Genomic DNA, 16,582 nt, shown 5'->3' on the forward strand with positions numbered 1-16,582 from the left:
TACATCATTGAAAGTCTAGGTTTGAGCGCTTATCCTCTACATTCTACATTGCAACTAGAAGTGCATGGGTAGCTATTAATTCCTTGAGAAAAGATTTGAGCAAGCAGGACACAAGGGAGATTGAGACAAAGGAGAAAGATTGAGAACAAGGACGGAGGCTAGGAATGTGGAAATGGGAGGAATAAGGACAAGGATGCAATAATTCTTCGTAAATATGGGATTTAGTAAAAAATTTGGTGGCTTTAATATTCCCTCTAAAATATTGTATATGTTTCAATAAATTATAGATAACAACTGATACAGGTGAACAGTCCACAAAGAGAAGTAGTCTGAAATGGATTGCCCACTTTAGACATGCAAACTATCCATTGTCAAAGTTGGCTCACAAAACAACAATGCAAATGAAATTGTTCATTCTCCAATGATTCCTCAACATTGGTGCTTGAATTTGCATTGTTGAAGAATCATTGCCTGAATTGGCTTCACTAAAAGTCAAATTAACAAGGCTTCAGTTGAAAACCTACGAACGCTACTCTCTTTCGGTAGATCAAATTTCCAGTCTAGTAGTCCACGAATCTTGGGATTGCGCTTGTCCAAAAACTGGGTGTGAAGAAACATTGAAAAGGATGGCCTACAAGGTGCAGAAAGCAACGGGTTGCCTCCTTGCAGCTAGAATCATAAAAGAGGTGACACATACAATGTCTTTCTCACACTAGAAATTTAATGCCTACATAGTATTTACGTCTAAACATTTGCTTGTTTCACAACTTCTGTAGGGCTTGTTCCTCATATTGCTTCTTGTACTTTTCAAACGCTTCATCGTTGGTACTGCATATTGTCAAGCACAATGGACCGAAATTTAGAACAATTCTAAAAAAGGTCGGGTGGTCTCAGCGGATAGTGAAAACTAAGAAATATTGTTAGCCGGGATAGCAGGAGATGGTACTAAACTGGTGGCTTTAAACGACTTCGCTAATGAGCGATGGCAAGATGTTTCTTCCACAATGTGACTTTATTTTTATTGATTCTTATTTTGTTTGTGAGGGACCAGGCCTGGCGACATTACAGAAGAATACACACTCATCACTAGAAGGGTTTGAATGGGAGAGGTTGCAAAAACTTACTATCTATGAAGACAAGCATTAGTTTCTTTCGATTGAGCACGACACGCCCAAACAACAGAAAATAACCTCCCTTTGGCACATTCCGCGAACTTGGCGACGAGAGGGTCGCACTCTTTAAGCGCTTGCGCTTTCATCTTGCTGCGAAGGGCTAGACCAAAGATTATCAAAACGCTGATAATCAGTCTAACAGTGTCGCTTTGAAACAGAAATTGCAGCTCTTCATTTTTCGCCAAACCCAACAAAATTCGATAACCACTTCATGCTTCATGCTCTCAGGGACAATTAGTACTGATCTTGGAGGGCTCGAAGTAAATGCAAATAGGAAGCATAGAGGCAGTCGCAAAGGAAAAAGAAGAAGAATAAGAAAAATAAGATTAAACAGGATAAGAAAAAACAAGGGTTGCTATTAGAAAAAGAGAATTAGCGACATGCCCCCCACAACTCTCGTCTAGTACGAGATTCAAAGTTTAGGGTATAAAACACCGCAACAATCCATCGGAAATCCATATACAGTTTCACAATATTTGATTGTAAACGCTACGCATCGAGAAAAAGAGAAAACGAATTTCCATTCACACATGCGAGACCTCAACAATACAATCAGATTTACCTATATATCAATATACATACATACATATATATATATATATATATATATATATAAATTCACACACACACACACACACATTTACATACACATCTCAAAAACCCGGAAAATTCTCCAACACGAAGACGAGACAAAGGACGCGATACACACGATGAACTCCAACGCAACGATTGACAACACGAAACCAAAACCTCCGCACTCGAAAAGCGTACCTTCTTCCACCTTCTTCTTCATGCGAGACTGAGCGGCATCCTCCCGAATCCCCATTGCTCTCCGCCAATTGCCCTAAAATTTTATAAAAACAAAAAAACAAAAAAAAAAACAACAAAAATAGCTGCTCCGGAACGCAGAACAAGGGCACCAAATCACGAGCTGCACTTCACCGGAACCACGATCGATCGATCGATGTGCGGGGCCCTCTCTCTCTGCACTTCGGCGCTTGCTCGGCGAGTGAACAACTCGGGATTAGGGCACGGTCTCCGTTGGCGTGGTTATAGATGTTGAAAAGCGATGAAATATTCTGGGAATCACGGGTATGGGGTCTTTTGCTTGTTCTCTTCGCGTGTGGGTGTTGAAAGAGGGTAAAGAGAAAAATAAAATAAACTAAAATAAAATCTTATTATTTTTTTGTTTTAGCCTTACACATATTATTAATTGGATAAGTTTGTTGATTTTAAAATGGTCTCACAAAAATTGAAGTATTTAAAATATAAGAGAGTGTAATTAAATATTGGGCAAAAAGTATAAAAGATTTTAAATACGATAGATTATTTTTTAATCATTTCTATTACTACAAATAAAAGTACAAAAAATCTATGCAATAGATATATAATATAAAAAATAAAAAATCTGATTTTAAAAAATATATATAACGAAAAAAATAATAAATAAATAAATTATCGCAACAGCAACAGAAAATTGGATGTCGTATTTACTTGCAATAATTCAATTCCTTAGTGTAGAACAAAGCTCACAAAATATAATTTAAAAATTATGTATTATAAAGAATAAATTTAAGTTGTTTTTATTTTTTTAACAATATAATAAAAATAACTTTTATAATTAAAAAATTAACTAATCACCCGCATTTACTGTCGATTATGATTTTTAATGTGTTTATGTTTACAAAAAAAAGCTTTTAAACACCATCTTTTTTTAGTTGTGTATGGTCTAATTTAGAAATTAAAAAATCAAAAAATCAAAGTTATATCAAGTAAGCGTAACATTTATTATTTACAATCTTTTTTGACAAAAGAATCTTCATATAATTGTATTTGATCCATTGTACAATTTTTCTTGTATATTTTTTTATATATCAGAGAATTAGAAGCTCAAGTAGAATAAAAATATGTACACAATAGGTAGTTGTATATAATTTTGTAAAAACATATAATTTTTAATACAATATGGAACTAATGCATCTCAACATACAACATAAAAGAAAGTAGAGAGTATTTTATTATAAGTGCTTCCACAAATAATTTCCAAAATATCTGTATAATATGATATCGTTGCTCTAAAATGATATTTTAAAAGGAAATGTTCACACAATCTAAATAACAATTTTGAAACCATAGAATACAAATGGATGAGGAGATAATAAATATGGTAAGAATCATACTTTAATATCAAAACTAATCATGTTTTTAGGGGTTGGTGTGTGGGGGTGTTCCTTTAGAAGTACCCTTCTTCAATTGATGGATTTGCAACATTTAATTAACTGAAAACAAAGCATCAATTTCTGAAGTTTGTATAAGAAGGAATGATACAAAAATAAATAGTATTTTTTTAAGGTAGATTCAAATTTAGAATAAATTTTGAATCCTACTTTTGTGGATGAATTCAAAAAATTATTTTAGTCTCCACATTATCTCAAAAAAACAATTTTCAAGTTTGGTAAATTTTATTGATCTGAAATCTTGCAAACATGCTATATAAAGATCGTTTCTCAATATCAAATTATCGCTTTTATTTTTGTTCTATAAAACTGTTGTAATTTTTTAAAATCTTAGCATCGAAAAATTCACTATAATATCAAACATTAAATTCTAAAAACATTAATGATTTTTGAGGTTAATATATAATGTGGTAATTTTTAGAAATTTTTAAATAGTTGGTATGTTTATTCCTTAAACCCAATTCATATTTAGCTAACAATTTTGAAGACAAAACCAAGGGATTCACTGACGACACTCTAAAAGAAAAAAAAATCACAGAGGTGACCCAATGCAATGCTGAATCATATTTTCATTGAGAACTAACAAACTCCGAAATCAATCAGACTGTGGTGACAGGGTACGTCACTACAAGCGTTTTGACCTCAGTTTCCGAAGTCCATAAAAGATGAAACATTTGTTACAACGATGTTTTAGATTCACTAGATATCCACACTCACAAACATATGACGATTCGTATAACCGATCTCTCCGTCTTATTCTGCGTTGAAAATATACAAGTTTCCGAAGGCACAGCTGGTGATCATTATTCCAACTTTAAGTTGAGGCCTGAAGACCGATTATTCCTGCAACAACAGAAAATTGCAATCATCAAAACTTGTATCAAGATCAATCAACATTTCCGAATCTTAATTTGATGCCGATATTTCTCTTGGCACATAATCAGTGTAGAATTCCCCTGTAATGTACAAAAGAACGTTTGAAGAGGTTCAAACACCCACCGCAAGCAATTCGGCCACCGGCGTTTCCAGTAGACTTGCTCAACTCGTGTCCACCTGGAAGCCACAACACATCAAACAGGACCATACAAATGAACGTCTTGGAACTTGAAGTCTTAGTATACACAAGATCTGTCAGCGGGATTTCAAGTATCGATAGAAATCTGCAGCCTGCCTAAGTTTGACTAGAATCAAATCCTACTCCCACACTGAAATCTTCTCATCATACACGTTCAACCCACCTTTTCCGAGATCATCAGGGTCGGCGTGAACGACAACAGCACGGCCAATGATTGAGTCTGCACCGGTCAAAGGAATCTGCACAGAAATGGTTGCACAGAAATTCAAGCGTTGAGATCAAATGACACGTAGAGAAGCACACAGTATCCTCTAATTAACAGATCAGAACCGAGAAAGGATGGCAGCCGATCAAAACGGTGCGGGATTGCTGAAGTAGTACCTGGAAATCTTTCAAAGAGACTTTAGCTACACCTGAGACATACATTTAAGAAACAAAATTAAAACCGCAACTCAAAATCCAAACTCTTCCAATCACGAAGTGACTAGAACTGTGATTACCGCATGACACTTGAGATGTAACGATAGAAAAGAAATAATCATATTCCAAAAGTAACTAAAGCTTGTACACATGAAAGATATCAAGAACATCAAATCTGAAGCAGGAAATTTTCAAACCTAAATCTCAAGCAGCAGCCTTACCATCATCACCGGCAATAACATTCCCCAGGTCTCCTGCATGACGAACTTCATCTTCAGGAGCACCATGCTCAAAACCCTTTGGGTTGAAATGAGGACCTGCGTTCAAATAAGGTCAATTAAAAGCAAATTCTTCACCACGAACGAATACAAGACTAAGCATGACGAAGAGCCAGGTTATATATACAAAAAGTATATATGCATTCACTATTCTCAAAGAGCAATGAGTCAAATGACGCACCAGTTGACATGCAGCCATTGGTTGTATCCCCCAACGCATGGACGTGGAATCCATGTTTGCCAGGATTCAATCCCTTAATTTCTCCCTCCACAGTCGTGTATCCTGTCAGGACATTACTGTTTAAGTTACAAGATCATCGCAACTGAGTCACGACCACTACGGATCAGCGTATTCACAAGCACAGTGCGCAAAACCCTAACAAAGCAACTTCAGAAAAAGACTGGCTTTAGCCAACAAAGAAAGACCTCAGGAGATCTACGAAATGCACGACGCTGGTGCATGAAGCCTCGGTCAGAAACAAACAAAACAAGTACATCCTACCCTTGTAGCAGCAGTTAGGTTGTGAGGTCAACGATATTCTAGAGGTCAAAAATAGTGGGCTGACCCTTGACCTCACAAGAGACTGATTAAGTGGATGAGCATTTACGACGTACTGTCATCTGACTATCCGTAGTAAGTAGATTAGGGGACGATCCTTTTCAGATAGCGAAGAAAAGGATTAAAAATTTTCTCTACAAAACAAAGTCATTCGCCCGATCCAGTCTAAGATAAATTACACATCGAAGATTATCAACTGTCTCCTGATAAACACCAAATTTAAACACCTTATGTTTGCATCGCTTCTCAAGGCGCCATACGTTACGAATCAATCGCCAGACAAAAAAACGACAATCACAAGTAGTATCAGACTCGTATCAAAGACTTCCCACAACTACGCGACACATCAAGCTAAAGGACGACGCACAACAAGGAACTACGTCACAGTAACATCTGCCAAAAGCAACAAATGGCATTCTCGACGCTGCACAAACTCTTAAAAACCTTCAGACCATACTATGTCCAGTCAAGCATTACGATCTGGCATACATGCAGTGATCGAGCCAAGAGCCTAAGCCAGACACCTTGCCATGCCCCAACCAAGCTAGAAACAAAAATAATCCTGAAGAAAATCCCAAATGTAGCAGAGAGACCAAATACCAAAACCTATAGACGCGCACTGCACCCATCAAACCCTCAAACAAGAAAGCAAACTCCAGAGACTAAACCCTAAAAACGCATGCCATTTTCCATACGATAAACCCCACAACCAAGCACACGCTCCATACAGCCAACGAAACGAACACTTTGAGAATATGCACTTTCTGATGCGCAAAAACGACTCTTTCAGCTCTGAGTCGATACCAAACCTGACAACGATTAAACAACTAATCATCCGTGAGCCTGCCAGGAGAACCTTCCAAAACCCAACTCCAAAACTCAATGTGAACAGCTTTAAATTATGCTTAACTCCATAAACTATCACATGGGGAGGAAGAGAATCCGAGAGGACAGGAAAAGACGAGACGAGACGAGGGCAGCCATACCAGAGCCCTCGTCCACGAAAGAGATGACTCCGGAGACGTTGCTGGAGGGACTAGTGAGCACGCAAACGGCTTTGGTAGGAGCCATAACTTGGAACACACACACACAGTAGAGTTTGGTGAGATGGGACGACGATAGAATGGAGGAGAAACACCGCGCAGCATGGAGAAAAGAGCAATTTATGAAGGCTTTGTAAAGCTGCGAGGTCATTCAGGAAGCAGGCTACGAAGCAGGATTGTGGTGGTGGCTGTGGTAGGCCTGGCTTTCTGGACGGGCCAGGGCCGGGTCGGGTATTGGCTCGGGTATTCGTTCGGCCCGGCCCAGCCCGGCCTTCCCAAGCAGGGACGGGTCGGGTGCCGATGATGAGGGGGGAAGTGGTCGCTCGACCCGACCCGGGATGACCCTTACGATTGTCTCTTAGGGTGTACGATTTATTACAAGTTATTTCTTTTTGCCTAAATATTTCGAAAATTTTAAAATAATTTTATTTTTATATTTAAATAAATTTTTTATTTATTAATCATAAAATAAATAATAATATAATATATTATAGTCCTACAATATTTAGATTCAATTCTCAACTATGAAATATAAATTATTAGAATTTAAATATAAAGAACATAATAATGAATATATTTATTTTTTAATGTGATAACTAAAAAATTTATTTCCTTAAAAATAACACTAATTTATTACTGTAGGTTTAATTTTTTAATTTTTAAAATTATTTAATTAATTTTAAAAAAAGAGAAATATTTTTAAAATATTTTTCATAGATAATATATGTGTTTAAATTTTAAAATATTTTTATATGGATATTTGATAATAGATTCCATATGAAATATTTTTAAATATTTTTTTATATAATTTTTATGTCATGAGAAATTATTACTTAATCTAATTATAAATTTCATCTCAACTAAATTTATTAAATTCAAATTCATATAGAAAAAATAAGTTTTTAATTCATATTATTTTAATATTTTAAATGTTTAAATAGTATTAGAAAATTTAAAGTACATAAAATTATTATTTTAAGTTTGTGTTATTATATAAATAGGAAAAATAAAATATTTTAAAGCTTTATCCTAGTACTCAATGTCTTAAATTTTTACTGTATGTATTAAATTTGATTGTATGACCTCACGAAAGTTATATTTCAGTTACAATCATTTTGGAATCTTCAAGTTAATTTTTGTTATTATTATATTTAATTTATATGGATTTCTTAGTCTAAAGAGAATTATTTTATACCAAAATGAAAGATAAAGAAAATGTAAATTTTCAACAACAATTATCTAATAAGATTAAATTAATTAATATCAATAATTTATATAAAAATTTAAAAGACAAGTATCTATATATATATATATATATATACACACATATACATATACATATATTTATTGGTATTTTTTTTAGTTTTTCTTTCTTGCAAATGATAGTTATTTTATTTTTTGAGAACTAAACACCAAATCTAGAGCCTCTATGATTGTAAAGATGAATTATCAATTAATTATATGTCATGGTTCAATAAAGTCCAGCTTAAAGAAGAGAATACATATTTTAAATAAAACATGAGTCCAATGAATAGCCTCATGAACTAATACTATATTGCCTTAGCTGTTTTGTGGGGAGATAAATAATGTTTGATCTCCTTCTATATATTTCAATTGAATTGATTATATCTTTAGTTGCAAAATTTATTCATATATATAAATTAACTTGATTAGAATATAGTTTTTTAAGGATTTATTTATTTATATATTATCATGAGTAATCTTTTTCAAAAATTTTAAATAAATTTATATTTATTCAAGTGGTCTTTAATGAATTGTAGTCAAGCTTCATAACGTGTCATAAGGTTTTCAAAAACACAATTTCTATTATATAAAGTCTTAATATCTTATCTCTTTGTAAGTCTTTGGCATCTTAAGTTTTAATATGAATTTCTTAAAGTGTAATTTTTTTATATGTTTGTAATATAATTACATAATCTTCTAAAAGAGAAGGTGTTAATATAGATAAAAATATTAAAATATAATTATTTTTTATATAATAAAAGAAATTAGATCTATTTTTAGATCTATTATAAGTTTATTATTTGATTCTTTTTTAGTAATTTTAAGGCTAAGTTATCTAATTTTGGTACATTTTTTATTTTTTATTTTTTATTTTTTATTTTATTATCTCAGAAAAGTCCTTTATATTGGAATTTCTTCATGTGATCTATTTGACTACAGCTTAAGACTATGAGCATTTTTTTTTTTTTTTTTTTTTTTTTCTTTGAAGACAATTGATATGTACTATTGATGCTTCAATTTTCTCTAAATAGTAATATTGAAGATTTGAATACAAATTGATATAATTTTATAATAGTAATATTACTAGGTCTATGTTTTTTAGTTTATTATTATTTCTTTTTTTTACAAAATCATATGCAATATTACAAAATAAATTATAGTATTAAATATGTTTTAAGATTTAATTGTAAAAGAAGTAAGTTTGTAGTATTTCTAAGTATCTTATATATGCTTTGACTATTATTTTTAATAAATATTTAAAATTTTAATTATTTCCACATAAATATCTATTTTATAAGTAATTAAATAAAAGAATTTAGAAGAATGTAGTTTGAAAAGCTATTGTCTATCTTAATACAATATTTTATAATATAAGATTGGTAGACAATCTAAGATATCACAAAAAACTTATTAAGTCTTACAAAAATTCTAATTATATAGGTTTTGTTATATAAAAACTTCATTAAGTTAGAAAAAAATAAATGATCTTATAAATTAAGATATCTTGTAAATCTTCTATAAATATATATTTTTTATAGACTTACTTCTATTACAATATAATGGTTTATTTTTTTACTTTTTTAATTATATTTTGTAATCATTTTAATATATATATATATATATATATATATAGATATTTTTATTATAATTTTTCATGTAATAAGATTTCATATTTTTTAGAATTCATCATAATATTCTATTGTCTATTCAAAAGAAAGAAAAAAAAGTAAAATATATAAAACGTATGTATATATATATATATATATATATATATATATATTAAACTACTACTTTATTTTATATATTTATATTTAAGAATCTTCTAAAATATACTATTTTTTTCTATAATTTGTTTACATTTTCATCTTTGAAGTGATACCATTTAAGTTTTATTTATGAAAGAAAAAAAAGTCAAAAAGTCACTAAGCATATTTAATATAATTCCAAAATTATATTATATTTAAAATTGATTGAATCGTTTTACATTATAAGCTATTTTATCTTGGTTTTAAAATTATATAAAATAAAATAAAAAATATAGCTATATTTCTATAAGTTTTTTATTTTGATTATTTTAGAAAATAATGAAATAATTATTGTTATTTAGATATAGACATCTTAAGAGAGATATTATCAAGGACAAGAACTCGATGAAAAAGTAATTCAGACAAGTGAGCCTTCACTCAAAGAAAGGTAACAAAATATAAATAAACAAGTATGTATATTGAAAGAGAAACTGGAATGGCTATTGCCAAAAGACAAGAAAATAGAGACCCTTGAAACTAGACTAGAAACAAGAAAGGAATTGACAAGAGTGAAGAAGGCTTCACTCTTGTCTCTATATATACTATCTAACTAGGGGCTATGTGGCGATATTCTATAGGACCTCCAATATGTGTTGACTTTGTAGGACACATGCCTTGACTTACAAGGCAAGTTTTTCTACGTGTGGGCCACATAATTAACTTGATCTTCAAGCTAACAACATGTGTGGCACATGGCCAACTTGTTAACCATTTTTTTAATCCAAAAATTCAATTAAAGACACCTATGAAGTCAAAGCAGCATCTATAAAGCTTCTAGGAAGCTTCCATATTAAATACTATAGAATTAACTTACTTTTACTTACTTTTACTTACTTCTACATACTTTTACTTACTTCCACCTATTTGTATATGTAATTTCTAGCTTACATGAGTATGTCCGTGACATTATCCTCCCTTCTAGGGACGAGTTCCACAAGGAGCGGTCATCATATGTTGAAGAAATCTATGATGTGACGAATTATATTCGCCACATACTCTAATCTTTGTTCTCTTCGAAGATGATTGATAGGGCCTCTCAACCATCGGTAGTGTCTCATACCAGGGCAAGAAGACCACCCAGTTATTTGATCATTGTTGGGGCCTTCATAACTTCCTTCGAATAGAATATTTGGAACACCATCAGGAGTTGTTCCTACTTCTAGCAAAATCACCAAACATCGAGAGTCCCTTCTCAAATCATGATATCTCGCCATCTATTTGAAGAAGAACATGTCATTCTTGAAGATCTTCATCTCGATTGCATCATCTTGAAGGTTGTGACAATCGTAATGTCTCGTCCGATAGGTCAGCAAATGAAGGCTCTTAAGTCGAATCTGCTGGTTGTTGGTTCTCCATCTCCTAAGCATCACAACTACAAAAAAACTACTAATAAGGATTGAAAGTAGAATGTTATCTTGCATAGATGTTGTTTCTTTTATAAAGAAGGTTTTCATCTTGATTTTGATGGATGTCTTTGATGAAAAGCCTCCACCGCCTTTGGTGAATTTGCAAGATTCTTTATTGGCTCCCATGTATATTTACTAATATCATATCCGTGCCAATGGATAACATATTCCAATTTATTTTGATGTCACCTTGAATCTAAGACTTCTTCTACTTCAAACTCTTCATTATTGTCCACTTCTATAGAAGAAGGTGGAGCTTGTCGTCTTCTTGGTATGTCTATTGTCTTGTATGATTCAAGAAGAGACACGTGAAATACTGGATAAATTTTCATTGACTCCAATAGATGTAAATGATATGCAACTGGATTGATTTGTGTAGAAATAGAAAATGGCCCAAGCATTCGATAGTCCAACTTGTCACAAGAACAAGTGGTCTTGATATTGCGACGAAGTAGCTATACCTTATCACCCAAGAAGAATGGTAGTTGATCCTTTCGATAGACATCCGCATTGATCTTTTGTTATTCTTGAACCTCTTTTAATTGCGCCTTCATCGTTGCATGTAGCTCTGATAAATGAATCGCCAAATCTTTCGCAGTAGGATTATCAACTTTTGAAAAGTCAAAAGTATCAAGTCGTGGATGATAACCATAATTAGCAAAGAAAGGTGTTTCTTTTGTAGAAGAGTGTATCGTATTATTGTAAGCAAACTCTGCCAATGGCAAAAGAGTTGTCCAATTATCTTGTTGGTAGTTAATGATACATCTTAAATATTGCTCCAAAACTTGATTAACACGCTCCGTTTGTCCATCAGTTTGAGGATAGAATACCGAAGATAGTTTTATATCTACTTTTAGAATCTTGAAAAGAGTCCGCCAAAATCTTGATACAAATTGAGTTCCCCTATCTGATATAATATCCTTGGGTAATCCATGATAGCGATAGATATTGTCAAGAAAGAGCTTAGTTGTTTCTTCACCTATGATAGATTGTGTACATGGTACAAAATGTGCCATCTTGATTAAACGATCTACTATCACGAATATAGAGTCATAAGAACCTGAGATTGGAAGATCCGTGATGAAGTCCATAGAAACAGAAGACCATGGTTGTTCTCGAATGGGTAATGGCTGAAGAAGTCCTAAAAGTCGATGATGAGGAATTTTCGATCTTGAGCAAACATCACATGATTGTACAAAATCTTTGAGTGCCTTCCACATTTGAGGCCACCAAAAATCCTTAGATATCAGCTCCAAAGTCTTATTATATCCAAAATATCATACTGCTGGAAAGTCGTGACAAGCTTGAAGAATACGTAAACGTACTTTTTCTTCTGGAGCATATAGGCGTCCTTTGAAATAGAATAAGTTATTCTTGAATTCAAATTTAGAGGGATCATGAGATTTAGAAGAATTATTCTTGATATCATGAACAAGAGGATCTGAAGACATACTTAACTGGACTTCCTTAAAAAAAGTTAAATTAATAGTCAATGTTGATTTTATTGCTCGAAGATGAAATTGCTCCAGCTTCAAGAGAACCGTTCTTTGTTGCTCAAAAGCTGCATCTCCTTCTTTTGGTGCAAGATAAGAACGTCTAAACAAGGCATCAGACAAACCTTATTGTTTTCCTAGCCGATAAGTGATGATGAACTCGAATCTTGATAAAGACATGCTCCAACGAGCTTGAGGACGATTTAATATGTGTGCTCACATAAAATATTTGAGGTTCTTGTGATCCGTATATATGGTGACAGGACTGGAAGCGCCTTCTAGATAATGATGCCATTCTTGAAAAGAATCCACAATTGTAAGAAGTTCTTTGTTGTGGATCTCATAATTGATTTCTGCTGCTGAGAATTTTCTTGAATGAAAGGCTACTGGATGAAGTTTGTTATCTGTTCCCATTTGTGATGAAACTGCACCCAAAGCAAAGTCCGATGCATTTGTTTCCATAAAGAATGCTTTAAAAAAATCAACACAATACAAGATTGGTGCAAAAACAAACGTTGTCTTCAAAGATTCAAAAACAACTTCCGCTTCTTGATTCCATTGGAATTTGTCTTTATAAGTCAAATGTGTAAGTGGAGCTACAACTCAAGAGAAGTCCTTGATGAAGATCTGATAGTAGTTGGCAAATCCCAAAAAGCATTGGATATCTCTTATTGTTTTTGGAATCTTCTAATCTATAATAGTTTAAACTTTCTTAAGATCCATCATAAGTCTATCATTTAAAATGATGTAACCTAAGAAATTGACTTGAGTAGTGTAGAATACACACTTTTCTATCTTGGCATAGAGTCCTGCATCTCTTAATTTTTGTAACACATGATGAACATGAAGTTCATGTTCTTTTGGATTCTTAGAATAGATCAAGATGTCGTCTAGAAAACAGACTATAAAATCGTCCAAAAACTCTCAAAAAACATCATTCATTAGATGTTGAAAAGCTATTGGTATATTTGTAAGTCTAAAAGGCATGACGTTGTATTCAAAATATCCATACCTAGTTCGAAATGCAGTCTTCCATTCATCTCTTTCTTTGATGTGTAGTAGATTGTATGCTCCCCGAAGATCTATTTTTGTATAGACCTTAGCTTGATTCAGCTAATGAAGAAGTCAAGATATTAAAGGTAGTGGATACCTGTTCTTGATGGTAATCTTGTTGAGTCCTTGATAATCAACACACATCCACAATAATCCATCTTTTTTCTTCACAAATAAAATTGGAGCTCCTACCGGAGATTTAGAATGGCGTATGAAATTCTTGGCTAGATTTTCTTCAATATATTCCTTGAGTTCAGTCAACTCATTTTGTGATAAACTGTAGATTGGTCCGAATGGCGGTTGTGCTCTTTCTTGAAGGTCAATTGAGCAATCATAGGGACGATGTTCTGGGAGTGTATCCGCATTCTTTTTTTCGAATACATCTTGAAATTCTTGATATTGGCTTGGAATGCAACTTGAAGTCTTTCTACCAGTAAAAATAGGTGTGGCATAAATAATATATGGTGATTCTTTCTTAGCAGCATACAAGAAAGCTTTTACACCTATAAATACGGGTTTAATTGAACTGGACTTATGACTCTCTACTTGATTAACTACACTGTTAGTTATACTTTTAGAGAAAGTAAGAGTTCGAGAAATCCAATCTATTTGAGGGTTGTATTTCTCTAACTACAATAAACCTAAAATGATTAGATTTGAGGGAGATCTAATGATATTAAATACTACAAAGCTATTATGACCATTGATTATTACTTCTATAAGAAAGATTTCGTGAGTAATATCTCCAGAAGATAATGGACGACCATCTATGACTTCTACATGAACAGGTTTAGTTTTCTTTACTAAAGATATGTTATGTCTTTTAGTAAATTCTTCATCTAAGAAACACGCCGAGGCTCCTGAATCTAACAAGGCAAAGGCTTTGTAATATTTAGGTCCTAAAATAACATTTAATGTAAAACAAGGAGAGGGCTCTGAGGAGAGAATAGGACCTTTACTAGATGTTGTGCAAGGTTCCAGCTGTACAGTCCATATTGTAGTTGGACAAACTCGTTTTCTGACATATTGTCTTCTTTCACAGCTATACTCCTCATTTTGTGATTGTGTTGTTTCTTTGGACAATGTTGAGTAGTGTGTTTTAGTTCTCCACAATATAAATATAATCCTTCTTGAGGACAATGAGTCTTTTCTTGCTCAGTAAGAGGTTTAAAATGTACTGCATCAATTTGCATATCCTCTACTTCCGAATATATGTGTTGAAGAGGTGTTGGTGTTGCCATTGAATTATAGTAACGTTGAGGTCCACTTGTACAGTTCTCAAATCGAAATTCAAAAAGGCGATTGATACACTTCAGAGCAAAGTCAATCGCTTGACTCAATGTTTGAGGATCAGATAAGTTGAGCATTAATTTTTTTACCTCATATTGTAATCCATAGAGAAATTGGCTAATAAGTGCAGCATCATCCCACTTGATATCAGTTTCAAGTTATTAAAATTGTAAAGCATACAACGTTACTAATCGATTGCCTTGTCGTAAAATATGGATCTTATTGGTTGCAACACGAATTGTATTATATTTTCCATACATGGATCAAAACTCCATTAGAAAAGCCTCTAGATTATCCAATATTAGATCTCGTCATTTAAAAAAAGATGAAAACTATGATAGTGTTGAAACTGAAAGAAGCGTACCAATGAATCTAACTTGCGATCTTGGAGTTAGATAGCTTTGGCGTTGAAGTTCAATCATAAGTTGCACTTGATTGATAAATCCTCGAAACTTAGATCTAATGCCATCAAACTTCTTGGATAGGGTAATTCTTGATTCTCTAACACTGAAAGGGTATTCTACCATAGAAAAAAGGACATGATTTGTTGTAGATGTTGAAGCAGCTCCAACCATTTCTATATCTTCACTTCCTGCCAATCTTGTTGCTTCTTGTGGTGGATAATTGAGTTGATGCATCACAAGCATTAACTCCCTCAATTGCTCTTGCATTTGTATCTTTGCACTCTTCATTTCAACAAGTTCTGCCATGATAATACTTAGAAGAGAGAAGATGTCTAATATCGCTCAAGAGAAATAGAAGAGAGGACTTGAAAACAAAGAAAATACTAAAGACAATATCAGTTTAGAAGAGGGTAATCTGTAACTTCTAATATGCTTATATCTTATCAAGAAAAAGGAGTAATCCACTCTTAATTAAGATTAGACGAAGCTCTGATATTGTAGGTGTAATCTTGTCAATCTGTCAAGGACAAGAACTCGATGAAAAAGTAATTCAGACAAGTGAGCCTTCACTCAAGAAAGGTATAAATAAACAAGTATGTATATTGAAAGAGAAAGTGGAATGGCTATTGCCAAAAGATAAGAAAATTAGAGACCCTTGAAACTAGACTGGAAACAAGAAAGGAATTGACAAGAGTGAAGAAGGCTTCACTCTTATCTCTATATATACTATCTAATTAGGGGCTATGTGGCAATGTGCTATAGGACCTCCAATATGTGTTGACTTTGTAGGATACATGCCTTGACTTACAAGGCAAGTTTTTCTATGTGTGGGCTACATAGTTAGCTTGATCTTCAAGCTAACAACATGTGTGGCACATGGCCAACTTGTTGACCATGTTTCTAATCCAAAAAGTCAATTAAAGACACCTATGAAGTCAAAGCAGCATCTATGAAGCTTCTAGGAAGCTTCTATATTAAATACTATAGAATTAACTTATTTTTACCTAATTTTACTTACTTCCACCTATTTTTATATGTAATTTCTAGCTTACATGAGTATGTCCGTGACAAATATTAACATGTACCACTCTTATGGCTATTA

At 32.9% G+C, this 16,582-nt stretch overlaps 2 protein-coding genes across 2 annotated transcripts; both read right to left on the reverse strand.

Moving 5' to 3' along the window:
• Positions 1-396: 396 nt before the first annotated feature.
• LOC112273029 (uncharacterized) lies at positions 397-2,185 on the reverse strand. Its single transcript, XM_024501345.3, has 3 exons — positions 1,944-2,185; positions 1,125-1,272; positions 397-828 (listed from the first exon to the last, which is right to left on the reverse strand). The coding sequence occupies exons 1-3, from the start codon at positions 1,996-1,998 to the stop codon at positions 762-764; spliced, it is 270 nt and encodes an 89-aa protein (XP_024357113.1). The 5' UTR covers positions 1,999-2,185; the 3' UTR covers positions 397-761.
• Positions 2,186-3,963: 1,778 nt separating this feature from the next.
• Positions 3,964-6,867, reverse strand: LOC112273522 (superoxide dismutase [Cu-Zn] 1). The gene is made up of 7 exons (XM_024502415.3): positions 6,728-6,867; positions 5,364-5,465; positions 5,126-5,221; positions 4,866-4,897; positions 4,648-4,723; positions 4,409-4,462; positions 3,964-4,252 (listed from the first exon to the last, which is right to left on the reverse strand). Exons 1-7 carry the CDS (start codon positions 6,810-6,812, stop codon positions 4,224-4,226), a joined length of 474 nt encoding a protein of 157 aa, XP_024358183.1. The 5' UTR covers positions 6,813-6,867; the 3' UTR covers positions 3,964-4,223.
• Between the last annotated feature and the right edge of the window lie 9,715 nt (positions 6,868-16,582).

Source organism: Physcomitrium patens, chromosome 20 (assembly GCF_059467195.1).
Source record: "Physcomitrium patens ecotype Gransden chromosome 20, ASM5946719v1, whole genome shotgun sequence".
Lineage (NCBI taxonomy): Eukaryota > Viridiplantae > Streptophyta > Bryopsida > Funariales > Funariaceae > Physcomitrium > Physcomitrium patens.